Genomic DNA, 18,558 nt, shown 5'->3' with positions numbered 1-18,558 from the left:
CATCACCACCATCATCACCACCATCACCACCATCGTCACCACCATCACCACCATCACCACCACCATCATCACCACCATCACCACCACCATCATCACCACCACCATCACCACCACCATCATCACCACCACCATCGTCACCACCATCACCACCACCACCATCACCTCCACCATCATCACCACCATCACCACCACCATCATCACCACCACCATCACCACCATCACCACCACGCATCACCACCACCATCACCACCATCACCATCACCATCACCACCATCACCATCATCACCATCACCACCATCACCACCACCACCATCATCACCACCATCATCACCACCATCACCACCATCGTCACCACCATCACCACCATCACCACCACCATCGTCACCACCATCACCACCACCACCATCACCTCCACCATCATCACCACCATCACCACCACCATCATCACCACCATCACCACCATCACCACCACCATCATCACCACCATCACCACCACCATCATCACCACCACCATCGCCACCACCATCATCACCACCACCATCGTCACCACCATCACCACCACCACCATCACCTCCACCATCATCACCACCATCACCACCACCATCATCACCACCACCATCACCACCATCACCACCACGATCATCACCACCACCATCACCACCATCACCATCACCATCACCACCATCACCATCATCACCATCACCACCATCACCACCACCACCATCACCACCACCATCACCACCACCATCATCACCACCACCATCGTCACCACCATCACCACCACCACCATCACCTCCACCATCATCACCACCACCATCGCCACCATCATCACCACCACCATCACCACCATCACCACCACCACCATCATCACCACCACCATCACCACCACCATCATCACCACCACCATCGTCACCACCATCACCACCACCACCATCACCTCCACCATCATCACCACCACCATCGCCACCATCATCACCACCACCATCACCACCATCACCACCACCACCATCATCACCACCATCACCACCATCGTCACCACCATCACCACCACCACCATCATCACCACCATCATCACCACCATCACCACCATCGTCACCACCTTCACCACCATCACCACCACCATCATCACCACCATCATCACCACCATCACCACCATCACCATCACCATCATCATCACCACCACCATCGTCACCACCATCACCACCATCACCTCCACCATCATCACCACCATCACCACCACCATCATCACCACCACCATCACCACCATCACCACCACCACCATCATCACCACCACCATCACCACCATCACCACCATCGTCACCACCATCACCACCATCACCACCACCATCGTCACCACCATCACCACCATCATCATCACCACCACCATCACCACCACCATCATCACCACCACCATCACCACCATCACCATCACCATCACCATCATCAAAGGCATGTAGATGACAGAGGCTTGGACTAGGATGATAGTAGGAGCAAAGGAGTGAAGTAGGGGGGGATTGGGGTACATTTTGGTGGGAGATCCAACAGGGCTTGGAGGTGGTTTGCAGCGGGCAGGGAGGAATTGAGGAACAGAAGCAGCAACTCTAGCTGAGCCCCACATGGAAAATGTGCCCAATCTCCCTGTGTCTGCTCCTGACTGTCCTCTCCCACTAGCACCTACCAGGTCCTGTTCCTGCTTCAGGCACTTGTGGTGTGGCTGAAAGAGCAATGGATTTGGAATCGGGCATCCAAGATTCTCACTCTCAGTGTGACTTTAGACACATAGTTTAGCGTCTCTGAACTTCAGTTCCTTCATATGTAAAATGGGACCATGGTAATACCTATTTCACAGGATTCTGGGGCTACTGCTGGGCTAAACTCATGCTTCATCCATTCTATGATCTTCGGATGTGGCTGCTGGGGAAACTGAGACCACTTAAAGGCTCGTAACCTGCTACAATCTCCAAATGCCCTGCCAGGCAGTTCTAGGATTAATGTCGACCCCTCCTCACTAAGTTTTCTTGGTTCCCTCTTTCTGCTTCTGAGGGTGTTTGCATTGTGGGAGGTGGGGAGAGAGAAGCGGAGACTGACAAAGTGATTATCATGAAACTAGTTTAAAATATAGATATTTAAGGCAACATAGTGTGGATTTGTAGTCTAAAATAGTTAAGAGCTCGCATCTTGACACCAGACTAACCTGCATTGGTTTTGAATCCTGTCATTTATTGGCCATAATAATATCGTGTTTCAGAAGACTGTTGTGAGGATTAAAGGAGTTAACATATGTAAAGCACCTGGTACGTACTTAGTGCTTAGTGACCATTAGCTGCCGTCATCACATCCTCACTCAAACTAAAACACTGGATTATGGTGAAGATTAAGTTTATAAAACTCTTGGTATCATCAACATCACCAGCATCACCATCATCACCATCACACCCATTAGCATCACCATCATCGTCATCACCTTACAGGGTCAAGCAGGTACTATCAATGCACCAGCGATACCCTTTCATCACCTACCATTTCAGTGTCCAGTGGTTAACTTCTAATTGCCAGCATCTACATGCCTTTACCTGAGGGCTATCTCTGGCTACCGGAGCAAACTACGCCTGTGCTCATGCTGGCTGGAAGTGCCAGGGAACAAAATGCCCACGCTTGTCAGGAGGAGCCCTCAGCCAATCACTCACGGGAGCTGATGAATAAATACCCAGCTCCCTTGCCCTCTGGGTGTGGATAATTGATGAGTATCTTCTCCATTGTTTCTCAGAGTTCTCCAGGAGAATTAAGCTCTGGTGCCCACAGTGGTAACTTGCTTGATGATGCATCCTTTTATGGGCTGCCTCCCCTTCTTAACTTCCCACTCCCTTGGGTTTCCTGGGATCACTCTTTGCCCTTGAATCATTATTTTGGGGTCTGCTTCTGGGGGAACACAAATGAAGACCTGGATTACTGTGAAAATGAAACTTATAAAGCTCTTGGCATATATGAAGGGCTTAATAAATTCATTGTTGAATGAATGAGGCTTCACCTGTCCCAAGGAGACAGACCCAGGGTAGCGGAAAGAGGAGGAAGAGACCTGGGACCATAGGAGAGGGGTGGGACAGGATCCCAGAGAAGCTCCCCCTGCAGCCCCCTGCTCTTCAACAACTGTCGTCATGACTCCAACCCTCCCCCTCTGATTCTCTTCCTGGCCCTTCTGGGTGGCTGCAGGTTCAAGGTGTGAACAGACCATGTTGAGAAACACAGCAAGACGTCCTCATCACCAAGCTCCCATGTTAGCTCACTGGAAGGACAACACCCACTGAGAGCTAGACTGGGGAGAAAAAAACTTGAATGAAGTAAAAGTGACATTTAACTTATGCCCTTAATGTTCAAACAGAACTTAAATACCATTTTACAAAATGACATGATTGTCCAAAGCAATATTTAAAATATGGGCACTGTGAAGGGAGAGGGTTTTCCTCTTTCCAGTCCCCTCTGGGGCTGTCCCTGGCCACAGTGCTTGCTCCCCTTCACCGAGGCCCAATCCTCTCATCTTTCACAAGGGCTCAGAAAGGGCAAGAGGCTTGCCCAAGGCCACAGAGCTCTCCTGGCTCCTTCTCCAGTTCTGTCCACTATACATCATAGGGCCACTCTCAAAGCAATTTTTTCCTGGAAAAAAATGAAAACTTGCCCCTTGATAGGGGTGCTGTTTTTTATTCTCCTCAGGGCTGGAAATCACAGACAAAAATCCATGCAGGTCTAAGTCCCCAAGAGGTGTTGGCATACAGCAAGCATGGTGTAGGAGCCCACCCTGGAGTGAGGGCTCAATGTGTGTGGTTCTACGGGGTCCTTTGTGGGTTCTGAGAGGCATCTCAGAGGAGAAGGTCACCTTGGAGGACAATCTCGACCTTCTCCTTAAGTACCTGTGCTCCCACGCCGAGTACACCCAGCCCGCAGGGGCAGGGATGTGGCATCCAGGCTGTTTCTTAGAGCCCAGGGGCTTAGGTGGGGTTCTGTATGATGACCCCCACTTGCCATGGGGGTTGGTGCAGTACAGATCTAAAAGGTGGGCATCTGGGTCCAGGCGATGCTCACCTGTGGGAAGCAGGGTTGAAGGAGGTTGAGGTAGGAAAGACCAGCCTCCCTCCCCGCAGCCAAAGGGAGCCACTCTGATGCAATTTGTGCTCCAGAGCCCCCTTGTGGCCACGGCTGGACATCACCCCTTCTCCTCCTTCCCTCCCTCCCTTGTAAGGCTTTGCCTGAGGACCCTCCCTCAAAGTATCACTACACCCAAAGACTTGTCTTAGCCTCTGCTCCTTAGCCTCTCAAAGTGTGGTCTTTGCGTTAGCAGGACCTGGAAACTTGTTAGAAATGCAGATTCTCAGGGCCTAGCCACCTGTGTCTTAATAGCCCTCGGGGTGATTCTGATGCACCACTCAAGTTTGAGAATCACTGCTCCAGAGAATGCAACTGAGGACAGCTGCCCATCCTCGGTCCCCACAAAGCTGGGGACTCTCAGAGCTGGACACATGTTTACAGAATTCCTTAAGGAATCCACGGTCACTGGCCCAGGAGGAGGTCCACTTCAGCTAGGCTGGCCCAGAAGCATCAATTTCACTGGAGGTACTGACAACTGTCACACTAAACAAAAAGTCTGCCCCCTCCGTGTCTGATGCCAGCTCCAGGCAAAACTCCAAGCTCCAGGACGGAATCCTAAGGCGTGCACAAGCTGACCCTTGACCTCACAGCAGGGTTCCACTTGGTTTCACGGGAGACAGAGGCCTGAGGGGGATATTCATCCCAGGGTGGACTCTGGCCTCCCCCAGAGGGGTCCAGTGAGCCCTCAAGGTCAAAGAGCTCCCAGTGACCTGGGCTCAGACTCATTCCCCACTGGAAACTTACTGATATTCCCTCTGACTCCGTGGAGGAGGTTGTGGGCTGACTTTATGGACCTGTTGCTGTAAGACAGAGAGAAGCAAGCCACTGGCTCTTCTAGAGGCAGCAAGAACAACCACTGCGTATGGAGCCCAGGACTGGAAGGGGCGGTCTCACTGATTTTTGGTCACAGGTGGGAGATGAGACATACGGACCCTCCTGAGAGAGCCGGAGCCCAGGAAGGAGCCCAGCACCCAGAGGCAGGGAAGAGGCAGCTGGACGGCACTAGGGGAGGGCCAGCCATGGGTCCCCTGCCACAAGGCCCCTTCCTGCTGGGCATCAGAATGGAAGCTGTGGGAGTAGTGGGATGAGTGACAGATGAGGACAAGAGCCTGCAGTGGGGGGCAAATTCTAAGTCAAGATGGATTATGAATGTTGTATGAGTATGTATGTTAATTATAATTAGTATGTAAGTATCATATGATAATTATAGATATTCTGAGCTCAATTCCAAAGTCTGTCCCCAATTTGCTGTGTGGCTCTGGGCAAGGCCCTTTCCCTCTCTGAGCCTCAGTTTTCCCATCTGTACAAGGAGGAACTGGACTAGACACTTGCTAAGGACCAACAGTCCAAGAGTCCTTTGTGCCAATTCCATCAAGGAGGCTCCTGAGAGTTCAAGCTGTTTCTTACATCCTGGAGTGACAGCTGCAGATCATCCCCATGGATCCTCTTCCAGCTCTTTGGCCACACTGACTCAGGACCTTTGCACATGCAGTTTTTGGTGCCTAGATGCCTTACCTCATTTCCCACACTATACCAGGTGCCTTGTTTTACATTCGCATTGTTCCCTGTATTTCTTATACAACCTAATACAGCTTGTAACTTGATATTTACTTTATGGCTATTTGACTCATGTCTATGTCTTCCACAGGGCTGTGAACTTGTAGGTCCAGGGCCCCTGTCTGTTCTTTTCCTTGTGATTCTAGCATTCCACATGGTACCTGGTCTAGAATAGGCATTCATTAAATACCTGTGAAATGAATGAATGAATAAATGAATGAATCATGGCTATCACCATTACGATTTGGAGCCAAGAAGTTCTCTGAGAAGGCTGGAGAACCCAGCTCTGACCACCCCAGAAAGAGAACGGTCAACAGCAGGCACAACTCCCCTCAATGGCCTTCAGCTCCGAGGGGCTGACCTCTCCCTGCACCAGCACCCTGTTCCCTGCAGGGGAGAGGTTCCTGTAAGGGGTAAAGGGAGGTGGCCTGCACTCAGAATACAGTATGCACACACACAACACACCCACACCAGCTGCTTGTGCACGGATCATATGTCCACATACACAATGTCCCCCAAAGCGTGCATACATAAACACAGGCTATAGAAACACGTGTGCACATGCGTTCACCCTCACACACAACAGGAGTGCGTGCAGGGCACCTCCAGACGCATGCATCTAGGTTTACATAAATACACATGATGCACAAGGCGACACTGCCAACTTCCCCGTTCTGGACTCCTCCTGGAAACACTATTCTTAGAAGTCCCCTCTCTTCTACTGCCCCCCTCCCCACCCCAATCACTCGACACCCCACAAAGCAAACCCCACTTTCCTAACCCTTGGCAAAGCACACAAGTGCTGCCTAAAAATGAGGCAGCGGTGACAGCTTCCAGAAGACCCCGCACTGCTCCACCATTTCCTCCTTGCTCAGCCGCGTCACCTCCCTCGTTTCTGAGACCCTGCCTCCTCTCTCGCTGAGACGGGCCCGGGACGCCCCCTGGTGGCCACAGTCGGCAGCGCCGTTCCCGGCAGCCTGGTCATGAGTCCCGGCTGATGCAGAAGATGCGAAGGCACGGTCACCAGGTGCCCTCCCGCCACCCCTTGCCCCTTTCTTCTTCCACCTGTGGGGGCGGGGCGGTGGTGCAGGGCTCACTTACCAACTCGGGGCCGTCCTTCGCCTTGTTCCTGTCTGCGTGCATCCTTCGCAGCCAGGTCTTGAGTCCCCCATCGCAGAGCTGGGGGCACCGGCGAATGCTGTCGTTCAGTTTTCACACCTGGGCCACCAAGAAAGCAACCTGGCCAGAAAGAGTCAAGTCTTAGCAGGGGCGTCGGGTTGCTGGGGTGAGAAGCAGAGCCGCCAGGGTCACTGGGGCCTCTTCCCTGTCCCAGCGTCTCAAACAGAGCTTGGCAAGATGTATTTGTTGAACTTGGGGCTGAAGCACTAGTTTGATGGGAGGAGGGGGGCCATTTAGTCCCTAAAGGGGGCCATGGAGTAGGGGACTCTGAGAGCAGAGCCCACCCTTGGGCTTCCTGACAGGGATCTCCCAAGACAGAGGCTGGAGGGCACTGCACCTGCTGTGGGACAGGTGTTCATTGTCTTACCCAAGCGGGGGTGTCCCCAAGGAACACACCTGCAGTGGGCTAAGGCTTTGAGAACCCCAGCCAGCCCTCACTGGCAGATCCCCAAAGACCCCTGGATCAACCCATACTCCTCTGTCGAATCAGAACCCAGCAGACAATCAGGAGAATCCAGACTCCATGGACCCTGATAATAAAGGGCATGTGCCCTGGACTCTGACAGGACTGGGTTCCATTCTGGGCTCCTCTGTTTACTGGCTGTGTGACACCCAAACAAGGTGACACATATGAGAGGGGGAGGAAGAGGATTTTCCTATTTTACTTTATCTACATCCGTGTTGCCTGAAAGTTTTACAAGAAGTCATTAAGGTATTAACTATCTTATGACTTCAGAGATGAAGGGAAGGATAGAAGGGAGGAAGGGAGAGAGGGAGAGAGGGAAGGTGAGAGAGAGAAAGGGAGGGGGCAAAGGTGAGTGGATGGATGGATGGATGGGTGCGTGGAGGGCTGGCTGGATGGGTGGGTGGGTGGACTGATGGATCGAGGTGTATGGATGGGTGACTAGATGAAAGGACGAACGGGGAGATGGATGGAGGAGGCTGCATGTCTCAGTGGAGTGATCTCACAAGCAGTGGTGGCGGTGCTACCTTGCAGTCATGGGAGTGCCGGCCGGGTCTTCTCTGTGCTCCGGCTCCACCCTCAACTTCCACGGGCCTTGGCATGTGACCACAGGTAGGCCGCAGTGGGGTCTCTCTCCCTACTTTTGCCCCTCCCTCTTGCTCTGGATTGTCACTCAGGGCAAGGCTCACGGTGGGGCGGGGGTGTCCTGGTCATCTGACTCCGGTCTCTGTCTTCGGCAGCCCCTGTGCTCCTGAGTCTCAGGGGTGGGGCTTTCTCAGCATCGTTAACGCTTTGATGTGAAGGAATCTTTGCGGGGGCTCAGAGAACACCCATAACCTGGGGTACATCAGACGGCAGTGGGCTGACTGAGGTGTGGCAGTGGAGACAGAAAGTGTAGACCCCTCTTGGATACAAAGGCAGGGGGAGGAAGAAGACTCTGGCCTACACGTAGGATCCAGCAAAGGTCTCGCAAGAGATACCACTGGGGATTTGAAAGGACAGTACCCACAATCCTGGAGGGCAGGGGCATCAGGACAGCTGTACCTGGAGGAAGACGGGGCCTGTCCCTGCTACCTGGGTGGATGCGCCATCCCCTCCATTCGTGGTTGACCACAGCACTCACCGTGCAGAGCAGATCCTGGTATTGCGCTATCATCCACACCACCTCAGCTGTACCCTCTGCCAGCTGCTTCTCTCTGCCCCTGGGGAGTTTGGGGGTCCCCCTCGGTGCTGGAAGAGATGAGGGGTCATCTCCGTGGAAACGCTCCAAAGCGTCATCATGTTGCTCGGCCCCCCGGGCCACTGGGAAGAATTCCAGGAGTGCCTGGAGGTGGGACACAGAACCTCCCTCAAATCTCAGCACACCCCTGGTGCTCCCTACCCTTCCCAGAACGTCATGCTGCACAACCTGGGGACACCTGGAAAGAGCCAGGGACTGGAATAGGGGTTCTGGTTTCAGCTTTGCCATCAGCCCATCCCACAACCTGTGTCTCAGTTTCCTGCTCCGCAAAAAAGTGGCCCAAACCTTCCCACTTCCCTGCTCCCCCAGATGTTACTGAGACATCTGGGTCAGACCACAGCTCCCAGGCAGGAAAGGACCACAACTCCAGGAAGTGGGTCTTTTCCTGGAGAGCCTCACGTCAGCTCCTTCTTCTGAAGTCTGGATCTGCCCAGGATGCAAAGGAAAGAATAGGGAAGCAGAGACAATGGGAAGAAAGGGGGAAGATGAAAACAGCTACAATGTATTAAGTATTCTTTGCACTCATGGCCCCTTTGTTAGCACCTTACATACTTTTATCTTCTCACTTAATCCTCACAACTCTATAAAGTGGATTCTATTATTGTACCCATTTTGCAGAGAAGGAAACTGTGGTTTGGAGAATGTGTCCAAGGCCACATAGCCAGTAAGGCTGAAGGGAAGGAGGAAGGAATGGAAGGAAAGATGGATGGATGGATGGATGGATGATGGAAGGCAGAAAGGATGGAAAGAAGGAAGGGCAAATACTGAAAAGTATTACATCTTCTACTCTATGATTCCTCATGTGTTAGCTCTTGTAATTCCCCAATCACACAAGATGCTATTATTATCCTCAGTTTACTGAAAAAGGAACAGAAATTCTAAGAGGCTGTCTCTGTAACCAAAGCTAAGGCATAAGGAGAGGAGGTCCCCTGAGCCCAGCACTACCTGGTTACAGACACCTCTCGGGGGCTCCTATGTTTACTCCAGACAAGGGTTCCAGTAGAACTGGTGTTTCCTCACAGCCTCACCCTAGAGGTGCATCTTGAGTTCGACCCAAGGATAGCCAGGAGAGTGCTGGGAGCTAAGTGAAGCCTACATCCAGCCCCAGCCCCCAGTGCTGAGCACCCACTCTCATAACACACAGTGGGAACTCCCTAAGAGTGTTTCCCAAACGGGTGCCCCAGAGAATACCAGTGCCATACAATGTCTTCCACAACAAAAGAGGTCCGTGAACAACTAAGTTTGGAAAATGCTATATTCTCTAGTCCCACTTGGAGGCTCAGGAAGCCTTAGCATATCAAAGCCTTTGAGAAGTCTTGTAGGAAAGAATGATCCTTAACTTTGTTTCATTAACTCAATGTTTACCCATCTTATTTGGATACAGAGCCCCTTTTCCCAGTGACACCTGTTAACACCACGTAACACTAATGTTCGCAGTGCCCACTCTGGGAAGCACCATTCCCTTCCAAGGCCCATCTGCTTTCTTTAGGGAAAAAGTCTCAGGAAAGACTTGGCGGGACTTCCCGGGTTGCGCAGTGGTTAAGAATCTGCTTGCCAGTGCAGGGGACACGGGTTTGAGCCCTGGTCCGGGAAGATCCCACATGCCCCAGAGCAACTAACCCCGTGTGCCACCACTACTGAGCTAGCGCTCTAGAGCCCACGAGCCACAACTACTGAAGCCTGCGCACCTAGAGCCCGTGCTCCGCAACAAGAGAAGCCACCACAATGAGAAGCCTGCACACCGCAACGAAGAGTAGTCCCCGCTCGCCGCAACTAGAGAAAGCCCGCACGCAGCAACGAAGACCCAACGCAGCCAAAAATAAATAAATTAAATAAATTAATTTTAAAAAAAAGTCTTGGCCATCATGGTTGGTGACCATTGCACCCCAGCACCTGGCATAGTTGTGGAATGAATGAATGAGCACATTTGGAGGCATTATTTTGGGTGTAGGCCGAGGTGGTAGAGTGAAGGCAGCTCATGGTAACTTTTCCTTCGGGATGTTTCTGCTGGGTTCTGGGAGGATCTGGATGAACAGTGAAGGGACTGCAGGCACTGGGTCAGGTCCGGGATGTCTGTGGGAAGAGGGAGGGCTTGGTCTCCCGTCCCCATGAGAGGTTCAGGAACCATCCCTCCCTGGGGTTGGAGGCCCCTTCTTGAGGAGGGGAGATTCTAGAGCTGGAAAGAACAGGAACGGCCAGGAAATCTTTCCTCCTAAGGCCTGGAACTGTTTCCCGGGCTAGTGTAGCTCAGACAGAGGCCCAGCCAGTGCTGGTCTCGAGCTTCACTCTCTGTACTGTGTGAATAAAAAGTAACACACATGTGTGCATGCACACACACATTCACATGCACTCACACACACATGCCCAGATGTGCAGCCTCAGACCTATGGCCCAGGGTCAGAAAGGCAAGGAACCAGCCATCACCTCTAGGAAGTGAATAGCTCCTGGAGACAAGGTTTAATGAAAACCTTCGTGTTTTGAGGGTTAGAAAGGAAAAGCTGTCCCACGCCTGAGGTCAGGATCTCTGGAGTTGTAGAATTCAGAGGAACAGTTTACCAGAGCCAGACCACACCCATCAGCGGTGAGCCAGCTGGAGCCCGGGGAACAGCTGTGTGGGGGACACAGAGGCTGAGTGCCTAGGGTTTCGTCCCTCAGATCCTGTGTGGCCTTCATTCATTCATTTACTCACTCAGCAAATATCGTTAAGCATCCTTTAGGTGCCAGGCTCCAGTCCGAGGACCCAGGACATTGTGGTGAAGGAAACAGAGAGGCAGGTTTGTGGAGTGTATGTTTCAGGGGGAGAAGACAGACAATATCAAGCAAAGAAATAACTAAGTGGCTTCAAACACTGATTTGTACTAAGAAGAACGTAAGCAGAGTATTGTAACAAGTGGTGCCTGGGTGGGCAGGCTTGCCAGGACAGGACAGTCTCTTTCCAGCCCTGACATTGAGCTCACATGTGAGTGCCAAGATGCAGTCAGCCTAATAAAGGGGTGAATTTCCAGGCAGAAAGAGCAGCAAGTGCAGACACTCAGAAGAAGGAAAGAGAAACGGGCACGTCGAAGCAGGAGAACCTGGCCGGGTGGTGGCGACAGAGAAGGGCATGAGAAGGGTACGGAGTCAGAGTTTATTCCCAGTGGGTTTCAGAGGGTTTGAAGCTGTCGAGCGATCAGCTCTGATTCCATCTATATGAGAAGCAAATGTTGGAGAGGATTTCTCAGGGTCCCTGCCCTCTGCTTGGGAGTGGAGATCAGACTGCCTGAGCTCTGAAGCTTTTTGGAGAATCACAGAGAGAGGGAAAGAGAGCATATCCTTGGGTTTCTCTCAAGGTCGAAAGCTTTATTCTTCTGCGAAAACCAGCAGTGACTGTGTTTACTCTCTATGGATTGGGAGGAAGTCCAGGCAGGAACTTATACATGTGGGATATAAACAGAGAGAGATCCATGTGATTCATGCCGGTCTGCAGACGGGCACACAGACGGCTCGACCCCGCGGATATCTTGAAGGGAAGAAAACCGGTCCAGTGGGCACTGATAGGGACTGTGGTGGGCAAACCCTTACCCTCCTCTCCTCCCCGTCACACTACACACACACACACACACACACACACGTGCATACACACACAGCACATGCATGGATACACATCCACACCATACACATGCACACACGTGCGTGCATGCACACACATAGTCCAATGTGCACGCACTCACAGCTCGAGGTCACAGGGACAGTCCTGTCTTCCCACCACTTCCCCTCTCCAGCCAAGGCCAGTGCCTTGTCAGTCAGACACTCTTCCCCCCAAAACACGAAGGGCTGGGTATGCTCGCTGGGCAGCACAGGGAAGCCCTGGAGGTACTCCGCCGTGAGCAGAAGCGCCAGCAGTGCCTGGAGGGGCGTTTGGAGCAAATCAGATGCGTCGTTGTGATTCAGCTTGTGTTCCAGCCCCTGAAGGAAGGAGGGGCGCTGATGAGAAGTTGGCTCAAGGCTCCAATGAAAGTCACTCTGCCGCTCCCCTGGGCCTCAGTTTCCTCATCTACAAAGTGGTGATAAGATGTGTGTGAGTCTAATGGCCTAATGTGTGTAAGTCACTCAGCACAGGGTTTTGCTCAATAAATGTGAGTAGTCTGACTCCAGGGCCCGCACTCTCAACCCCTCTGCTGTATTGTGCCAACTTCACCCTTCCAAACCCTCCTGGGATTCCATGACCCAAACAGATACCAAAGACAGAACACTGATAAACCATGAAATGGATTCTCTCCTGGCTTAACGCACGGAGGAGGGTGCTGGGAGACGCAGCCTCAACGAAGTGGGGAAGCCAAACCATAACTTTGACCCTGGCACCCTGAGAATGCCCGATGTGTCCAGCCCTCTCTCTTCCAAACAGGACAGCAGCTATGGGAGAAAGAAACCAATGTTTAAAACAGCAACCATTGGAAACCGGGATTCAACCATGTGTGTTTGTCTCCCATGAAAACCAGAAAGAAGAGAGAGTTTGGAGGAGCTTTCCCTCAAAATGAGACGAACAGCTTTCTTGGCCGCTGCCATGAGCCAGGGATTGTTCTGAGAGCTTTCCGTGCATTTATCTCATTTCATCCATAATAAAAGGAGCATGCTGTTATTCTAACCTTCCTCTGCAGATACTAAAAGAAAGGCTCATAGAGGTTTAAAAATTCATCCCAAGGATGAGTATAAGTTACACGTGGACTAACCTCCGTGCTGTTCAAGGGTCAACCGTAAAAATTTGACTCTCTTCCAATTGAATGTTAAATTCTGTTATTTGATTATGCAAAATTTTTTAAAGTTTAAGACATTACTAAAGACTCCTTTGTTAAAAATTCAAAAAAAATTCATCCCAAGTTTCTCAGCTACCAAATGTCAGAGACCGAATTTGAACCCAAGTCTCCCGACTCTATAGTCCACACTCTTATCTCCCAGGCTAGACGTCTCCCAATAATGGCTCCAGAGCCAGCCTCTCATGGGCTAAATGAGCCCAATCTGGGGATAACTTCCGGCTTGAAGGACCAGCAGGACCTGGGTGCTGGGGAGGGATCTACGGTCAGCTTCCAGCAAGGTGTCGAGGGACACGCTGAAAAGGCAAGTTTCTGCGGAAGTCAAAGAGCAGAAGGGGCATTTCACTTCCTGGAATGACAGCTGGGCTCCAACCTGCGAGATCTCGTGGGTAACTAGAATCAGACGCTTTCCCACTGAGCTCTCTGGAGGATGGTTGAGCTAAAAATTCTCCACATCTCTCCAACAGAACCTTTGGCCTCAGTGATCATGAAAACATTAGGTGCACCACAGAGCAGAAAATCTCAGCTGGATAAAGAGATGTTCAAAGGAAAACGTGCTGCAGCCCCAGGGAGTGCTGAGTATGACATGTGACAATGGCCTAGGGTAGAGGGTCTAGGTCTGCAAGGACAGGCTGAGTTCTGAAGAAATGTATTTCCCATCCTACCTTGCAGTCTTCTTGGGCAAATTCCTCCTTCCCAATCTTCTCTAATTTCCTTCCTTCTCCCTTCAACCACCTACATGTTTCTCTGCGAAACCCCTACCCCTGGCCTTTCTTATCCCCCATCCTCTTGTCTTTGAAGAAGCAAACAAAAAAAATCACAGTGTGTGATGTTGACAGTGATGCAGTGAGATGAACACTCTCATACACTATTGAAGGCTAATATATACCAAGAACTGAATAAGTATATTCTAAAATAATCTAAGATGCATTCAAAGTTGTGTGTGCAGCCATAGTGATTGTGTTTTATAATAGAAAATCATGAAATAATAAATGTCCACTAATAAGAAATGGTTAAATAAATCACATCCACAAGGAGGGAAACAGTGCCCTGATTAAAAATAATGTTTTCAAAGAATGTTTAATAGTTGTGGTAAATGATAATACTGTTCCAAGTTCATTAGCCCTCCTTGTATCCATATCCTTGGCCATGTGAATTTGCAATCCTTCCCATGAAAGAAGCAGAAAGTACTTTCCCACTCCTTGCTGGTCATTCAGGTGACAGCTTTGGCCAGTGGAACAGTAGATTCTGTGATGCACACAGAGGTTTAAAATGCATGGTGTGGTAGGGTTTGCCCTCTCGTGCCCTCTTGCCATAAGGACAGGCTCCAGATAGCCTTCTAGTCCCAGGAGAATGAGAGAAATATGAAGCAGATCCAGACCCTGCCAACAGCCTAGATCAGCCAACTGACCCCCAGTTCACCCCCAAACAGAGTAAATAATTGTTTTAAGTCATGAGTTTTGGGGTTCTTATTATGTAGCATTACTGTGACAATAGCTGAAAGATACAGTGACTGGGAAGTGCCCATAATTCTAGAATAAATATTTAGTGAAAAAAGGCTATACACACACATGAAAAACAAAAAGGAAGATGATACCCTGAAAGTTAATAGAGCTTATATCTGAATTGCATTTTTCATTTTTGTATTTTTGCTCTATTTCCTAAATGTCCTACAACGAGCAGGAATTGTTTTCACATGCAAAATTTTATATATATATATATATATATATATATATATATATAAGAAATATCGCTGCTAAGCATGTTTTGGTGGAACATTCCCCAGGCAGCTCCCTCGATGAGAAAGCTGGGACTTTAGCCTCAGGGTTTTTGATGCGCTGGGACCGCTGACCTGTCGCCTTCTGTTTGCCGGCCTTGCTCTTTTTCGGGTCCAAGCCCAGGACGTCACAGAGCGTGGTCAGCTCGATAAGGGCTAAGGCAGGGACCTTCTGATATCCTGTAAGGACAAGTCTCCTACCCTAGTCAGGCCAAGTCTGCCCTTGGGGATCCTAAATTTCTAGGGAGAAAAGGAAAAACAATCGTTCAAGCCATGCACCAGTATGTGCGTTGAGGCTCCCCCATCCGCCCAGGCAACCAGGAAGAGGAAGCGCAGAGTGGAGATGAGCAGGGGCTCAGGACTCCATCCCAGGTTCAAGTTCAAGCTCTACCTCTGACTGATGGGGTCACATTCTGAGCCTCTAATTCCCCGTTTGTCATCATAAAATTGTGCCTACCTTGTGAGGTTTCTGCGATGGTAAAATGGGCTAAGGGGTGTAAAGTGCTTCGGGTGCCAGAGGCCCCAGTGAGTGGAAGATGCTTTTTCTACCTGCATTCCAACAGGAGGGGCGGGAGGAAAGTGGTCACCCCACAGGCCTCTTCTCATTGTGTCTATTCAGGTCCTTTGTTGCTCTCTCTCACCCAATCTGTCCCTACGCTTGGCCGTGTCACCCACAGCTCCAATGTTCCTCTTCCTCACTCTGCGTAACGACAGAATATTAATTGAAAAATAAATGATGTTAGACTGCGCCATCTAGAGGCAATAGTGGGGATCTGCAGGCATTCCTGCTATGGGAGGTGAAAATTGCCGAGAGAGGGGGACAGATTTCTTCAGTATTACCAGAAGACTTAACCAGAATATTCCGCAGTGCCCCATTAGAGTGCTCTAAGAATGGAAAGGAATCATGCTGTGGTTGTCGGTAATAATGTTGTGGCTATAATACAGCCTAGTGCTCGTTGTATGGGCTATGGAGTCCCACTTTCTGGGCTCGGATTCTGACTTTACCTGTGAGTTTGGGTAATTTTACCCTTTTGTGTGTCAAGTTTCTCATCTGTAAAATGGGGCTAATAATAGCGTCTACTTCACAAGGTTGCTGGGGATATTAAATTAGATAAAGTGTATAAACACAGTTCCTGAGGGAGTTCCCTTGCAGTCCAGTGGTTGGGATTCTACGCTTTCGCTGCTGAGAGCCAAGGTTCAATCCCTGGTCGAGGAACTAAGATCCCAAAAGCCACGTGGCCAAAAACCACATCACCTGACATATACTGAGTACTCAGTCATTATAACTGTTACTATTTTTTAGTTTATTTATAGATAATTACTGTCAACATAACAGAATGAAATTCAATCATGTATATAAAGTACTTGGTCTAATAACTGATCTACGGTAAAAGGTCAGCAATATGTGGTACCCTTTAGCATTAATTATTATCATCATTCATAGCTGAGTGGGGAAAATCAAATTACCAAGATGAGAAGATAAGATAATGTTGAACATTAATTATCTCCGATGCTTTAGGAATAGAAAGTCATTATTTAAAAATTTTATTTGATGAACTATGGTTACATAAGATATTAACACTGGGAGAAAGTAGGTGAAGAATACATGGAAACTCTGTACTATTTTTGCAACTTCTCGTGAGTCTAAGATTATTTCAAAACAAAAGGTTTAAAAGAAGATTCCATTCGAGGGAAGGACAGTGCTTTCACATTGGAGTGGGGTTCTTGCGGGGGTGGAGGACAAATTTCCTAAGCAAGAGGAGTAATGGTCAGTCTGGAAGGCTGTGGGTCAGGCTGCTGGGGGCTCAGTTAGCTCCATCACTTCCCTCTGATCTTCACTTCTCTTTTTTCTATCTATAAAGTGGGAGTACAATGACAGCACCCATCTCGTAGGGTGAGGTAAAGAAACAAGCCAGTGCATGTGAACGATGCCTCTGGAACAACTCCTGGGGCAGGGAAGTCCTCAGTAAATTGTTACCTAGGATTATCCAGCCACATCAAAATATGATCAATGAAGAACCTCTTCCTTCAGCAGCACGAGGACATGGGAAAGACTTCCTGATGAGAGATCAGAAGCCTGGTTACCCTGGGGGGAGGGGGGATTAACTGGGAAAGGACATGGGGGAGCCTTGGGGTGATGGGAGTGTTCTATATCTTGATCTGGTGGTAGTTGCACAGGTACACACATCAAGATGTACAAGGTAAATGTTTGTGCACTTTACTGGGAGTCTGGGACTGTACTGGGACAATTGAACATTCGGAAAAGAAAAAATCTAAGAAGGTGGGTCTCTCACACCAGACACCAAAATTAACTTTAAAAACACAACTAGAAAAACACATGTAGGTGGATAGTTAGTTTGCTGGATGAGGGGGGACTTTCAACGCATAAAAGCAAAGAAGTAAAGGGTAAATGAAAATAAAGAAGAGCATAAACGACTGTAGTTCCCTGCTCCCCAGTCCCTGCCATTTGTGACAACATGGATGGACCTTGAGGGTATTATGCTAAGTGAAATAATTCAGACAAAGACAAATACTGTATGATGGAATCTAAAACAGCTCACAGAAACAGAACTCATAGAAACAGAGAGTGGAACGGTTGTTGCTAGGGGTTGGTGGGGGCAATGGGGAGATGCTGGTCAAAGGGCAACTCCTAGTTGTACAACGTGTAAGTTCTGGGGATCTAATGATTAGCATGGCGACTACAGTTAAAATACTTATACATTGCTAAGAGAGTAGATCTTAAATGTTCTCACCACACACAAGTGCTAACTCTGTGAGGTGATAAAGATCTTAATAACCTTTTTGTGGTAATCATCTCACAAAATATATGTGTATCAAATCATCACATTGAATACCTTAAACTTACACAATGTTATATGTCAATTATATCTCAGTAAAGCTGGGGAAAGCACACGTAATGTAAAAGAACAAAAGTTAAAAGTAAGAAAGGTGGGGCAAATATTGGGTAAATGTTAACACAATGGCTGAATATCGATAGCACTTTCAGATTGAGAAGCATTCCAAGGAGGGAAAAAGAGTAAATCCACAAAGAACCTATGGCCGTGAGGAACATTTCTGCGCTTCATAGCACAGCAAGAAAAATAAAAAGAACGGCTAGAAATGTGAGATTGACAGAAACACGTGGGCCTCATCGTTTGCCATTTCCCCACGCGAACGTTGCTTGCCAGTTATGAGTTGGCAAGTTCTCCAGTTTCTCTTAGACCTCCGTGTCTTTGCATAATTTGTCCCCCCAGCCAGGGCTGGGGTTTCCCCAATCCTGGCCACCGTATCCCTTTTACATGAGATCTGGCTCACTCTTACTGCACTAAAGGCAGTCTTACAATAAGAGCTTGGCGAGGTAAGGAAGGCGTATTGCAGGAGGCCGTCAGCATCTCGGGGCCAGACGAGGACA

The 18,558-nt window shown here is 49.5% G+C and overlaps 1 protein-coding gene across 1 annotated transcript in view; it reads right to left on the bottom strand.

Moving 5' to 3' along the window:
- Nucleotides 1–1,222: 1,222 nt before the first annotated feature.
- ARHGAP40 (Rho GTPase activating protein 40) overlaps nucleotides 1,223–18,558 on the bottom strand; it is a 22,564-nt gene continuing 5,228 nt past the window's right edge. Inside the window, 13 exon segments of the mRNA XM_089895435.1 lie at nucleotides 1,223–4,191; nucleotides 6,720–6,936; nucleotides 8,463–8,551; nucleotides 8,554–8,694; nucleotides 9,962–9,984; nucleotides 10,566–10,614; nucleotides 10,617–10,652; nucleotides 12,407–12,592; nucleotides 12,848–12,972; nucleotides 13,591–13,681; nucleotides 15,222–15,320; nucleotides 15,323–15,386; nucleotides 18,468–18,538. Coding sequence (XP_089751561.1) covers nucleotides 3,539–4,191; nucleotides 6,720–6,936; nucleotides 8,463–8,551; nucleotides 8,554–8,694; nucleotides 9,962–9,984; nucleotides 10,566–10,614; nucleotides 10,617–10,652; nucleotides 12,407–12,592; nucleotides 12,848–12,972; nucleotides 13,591–13,681; nucleotides 15,222–15,320; nucleotides 15,323–15,386; nucleotides 18,468–18,538 — 1,844 coding nt within the window. The 3' untranslated portion in view covers nucleotides 1,223–3,538.

This window comes from Delphinapterus leucas, chromosome 15 (assembly GCF_059928025.1).
Source record: "Delphinapterus leucas isolate spDelLeu-1000000601 "Yukka" chromosome 15, BTC_Dleu_Yukka2, whole genome shotgun sequence".
Classification (NCBI taxonomy): Eukaryota; Metazoa; Chordata; class Mammalia; order Artiodactyla; family Monodontidae; genus Delphinapterus; species Delphinapterus leucas.
This window is presented reverse-complemented; position numbering and strand designations above follow the sequence as displayed.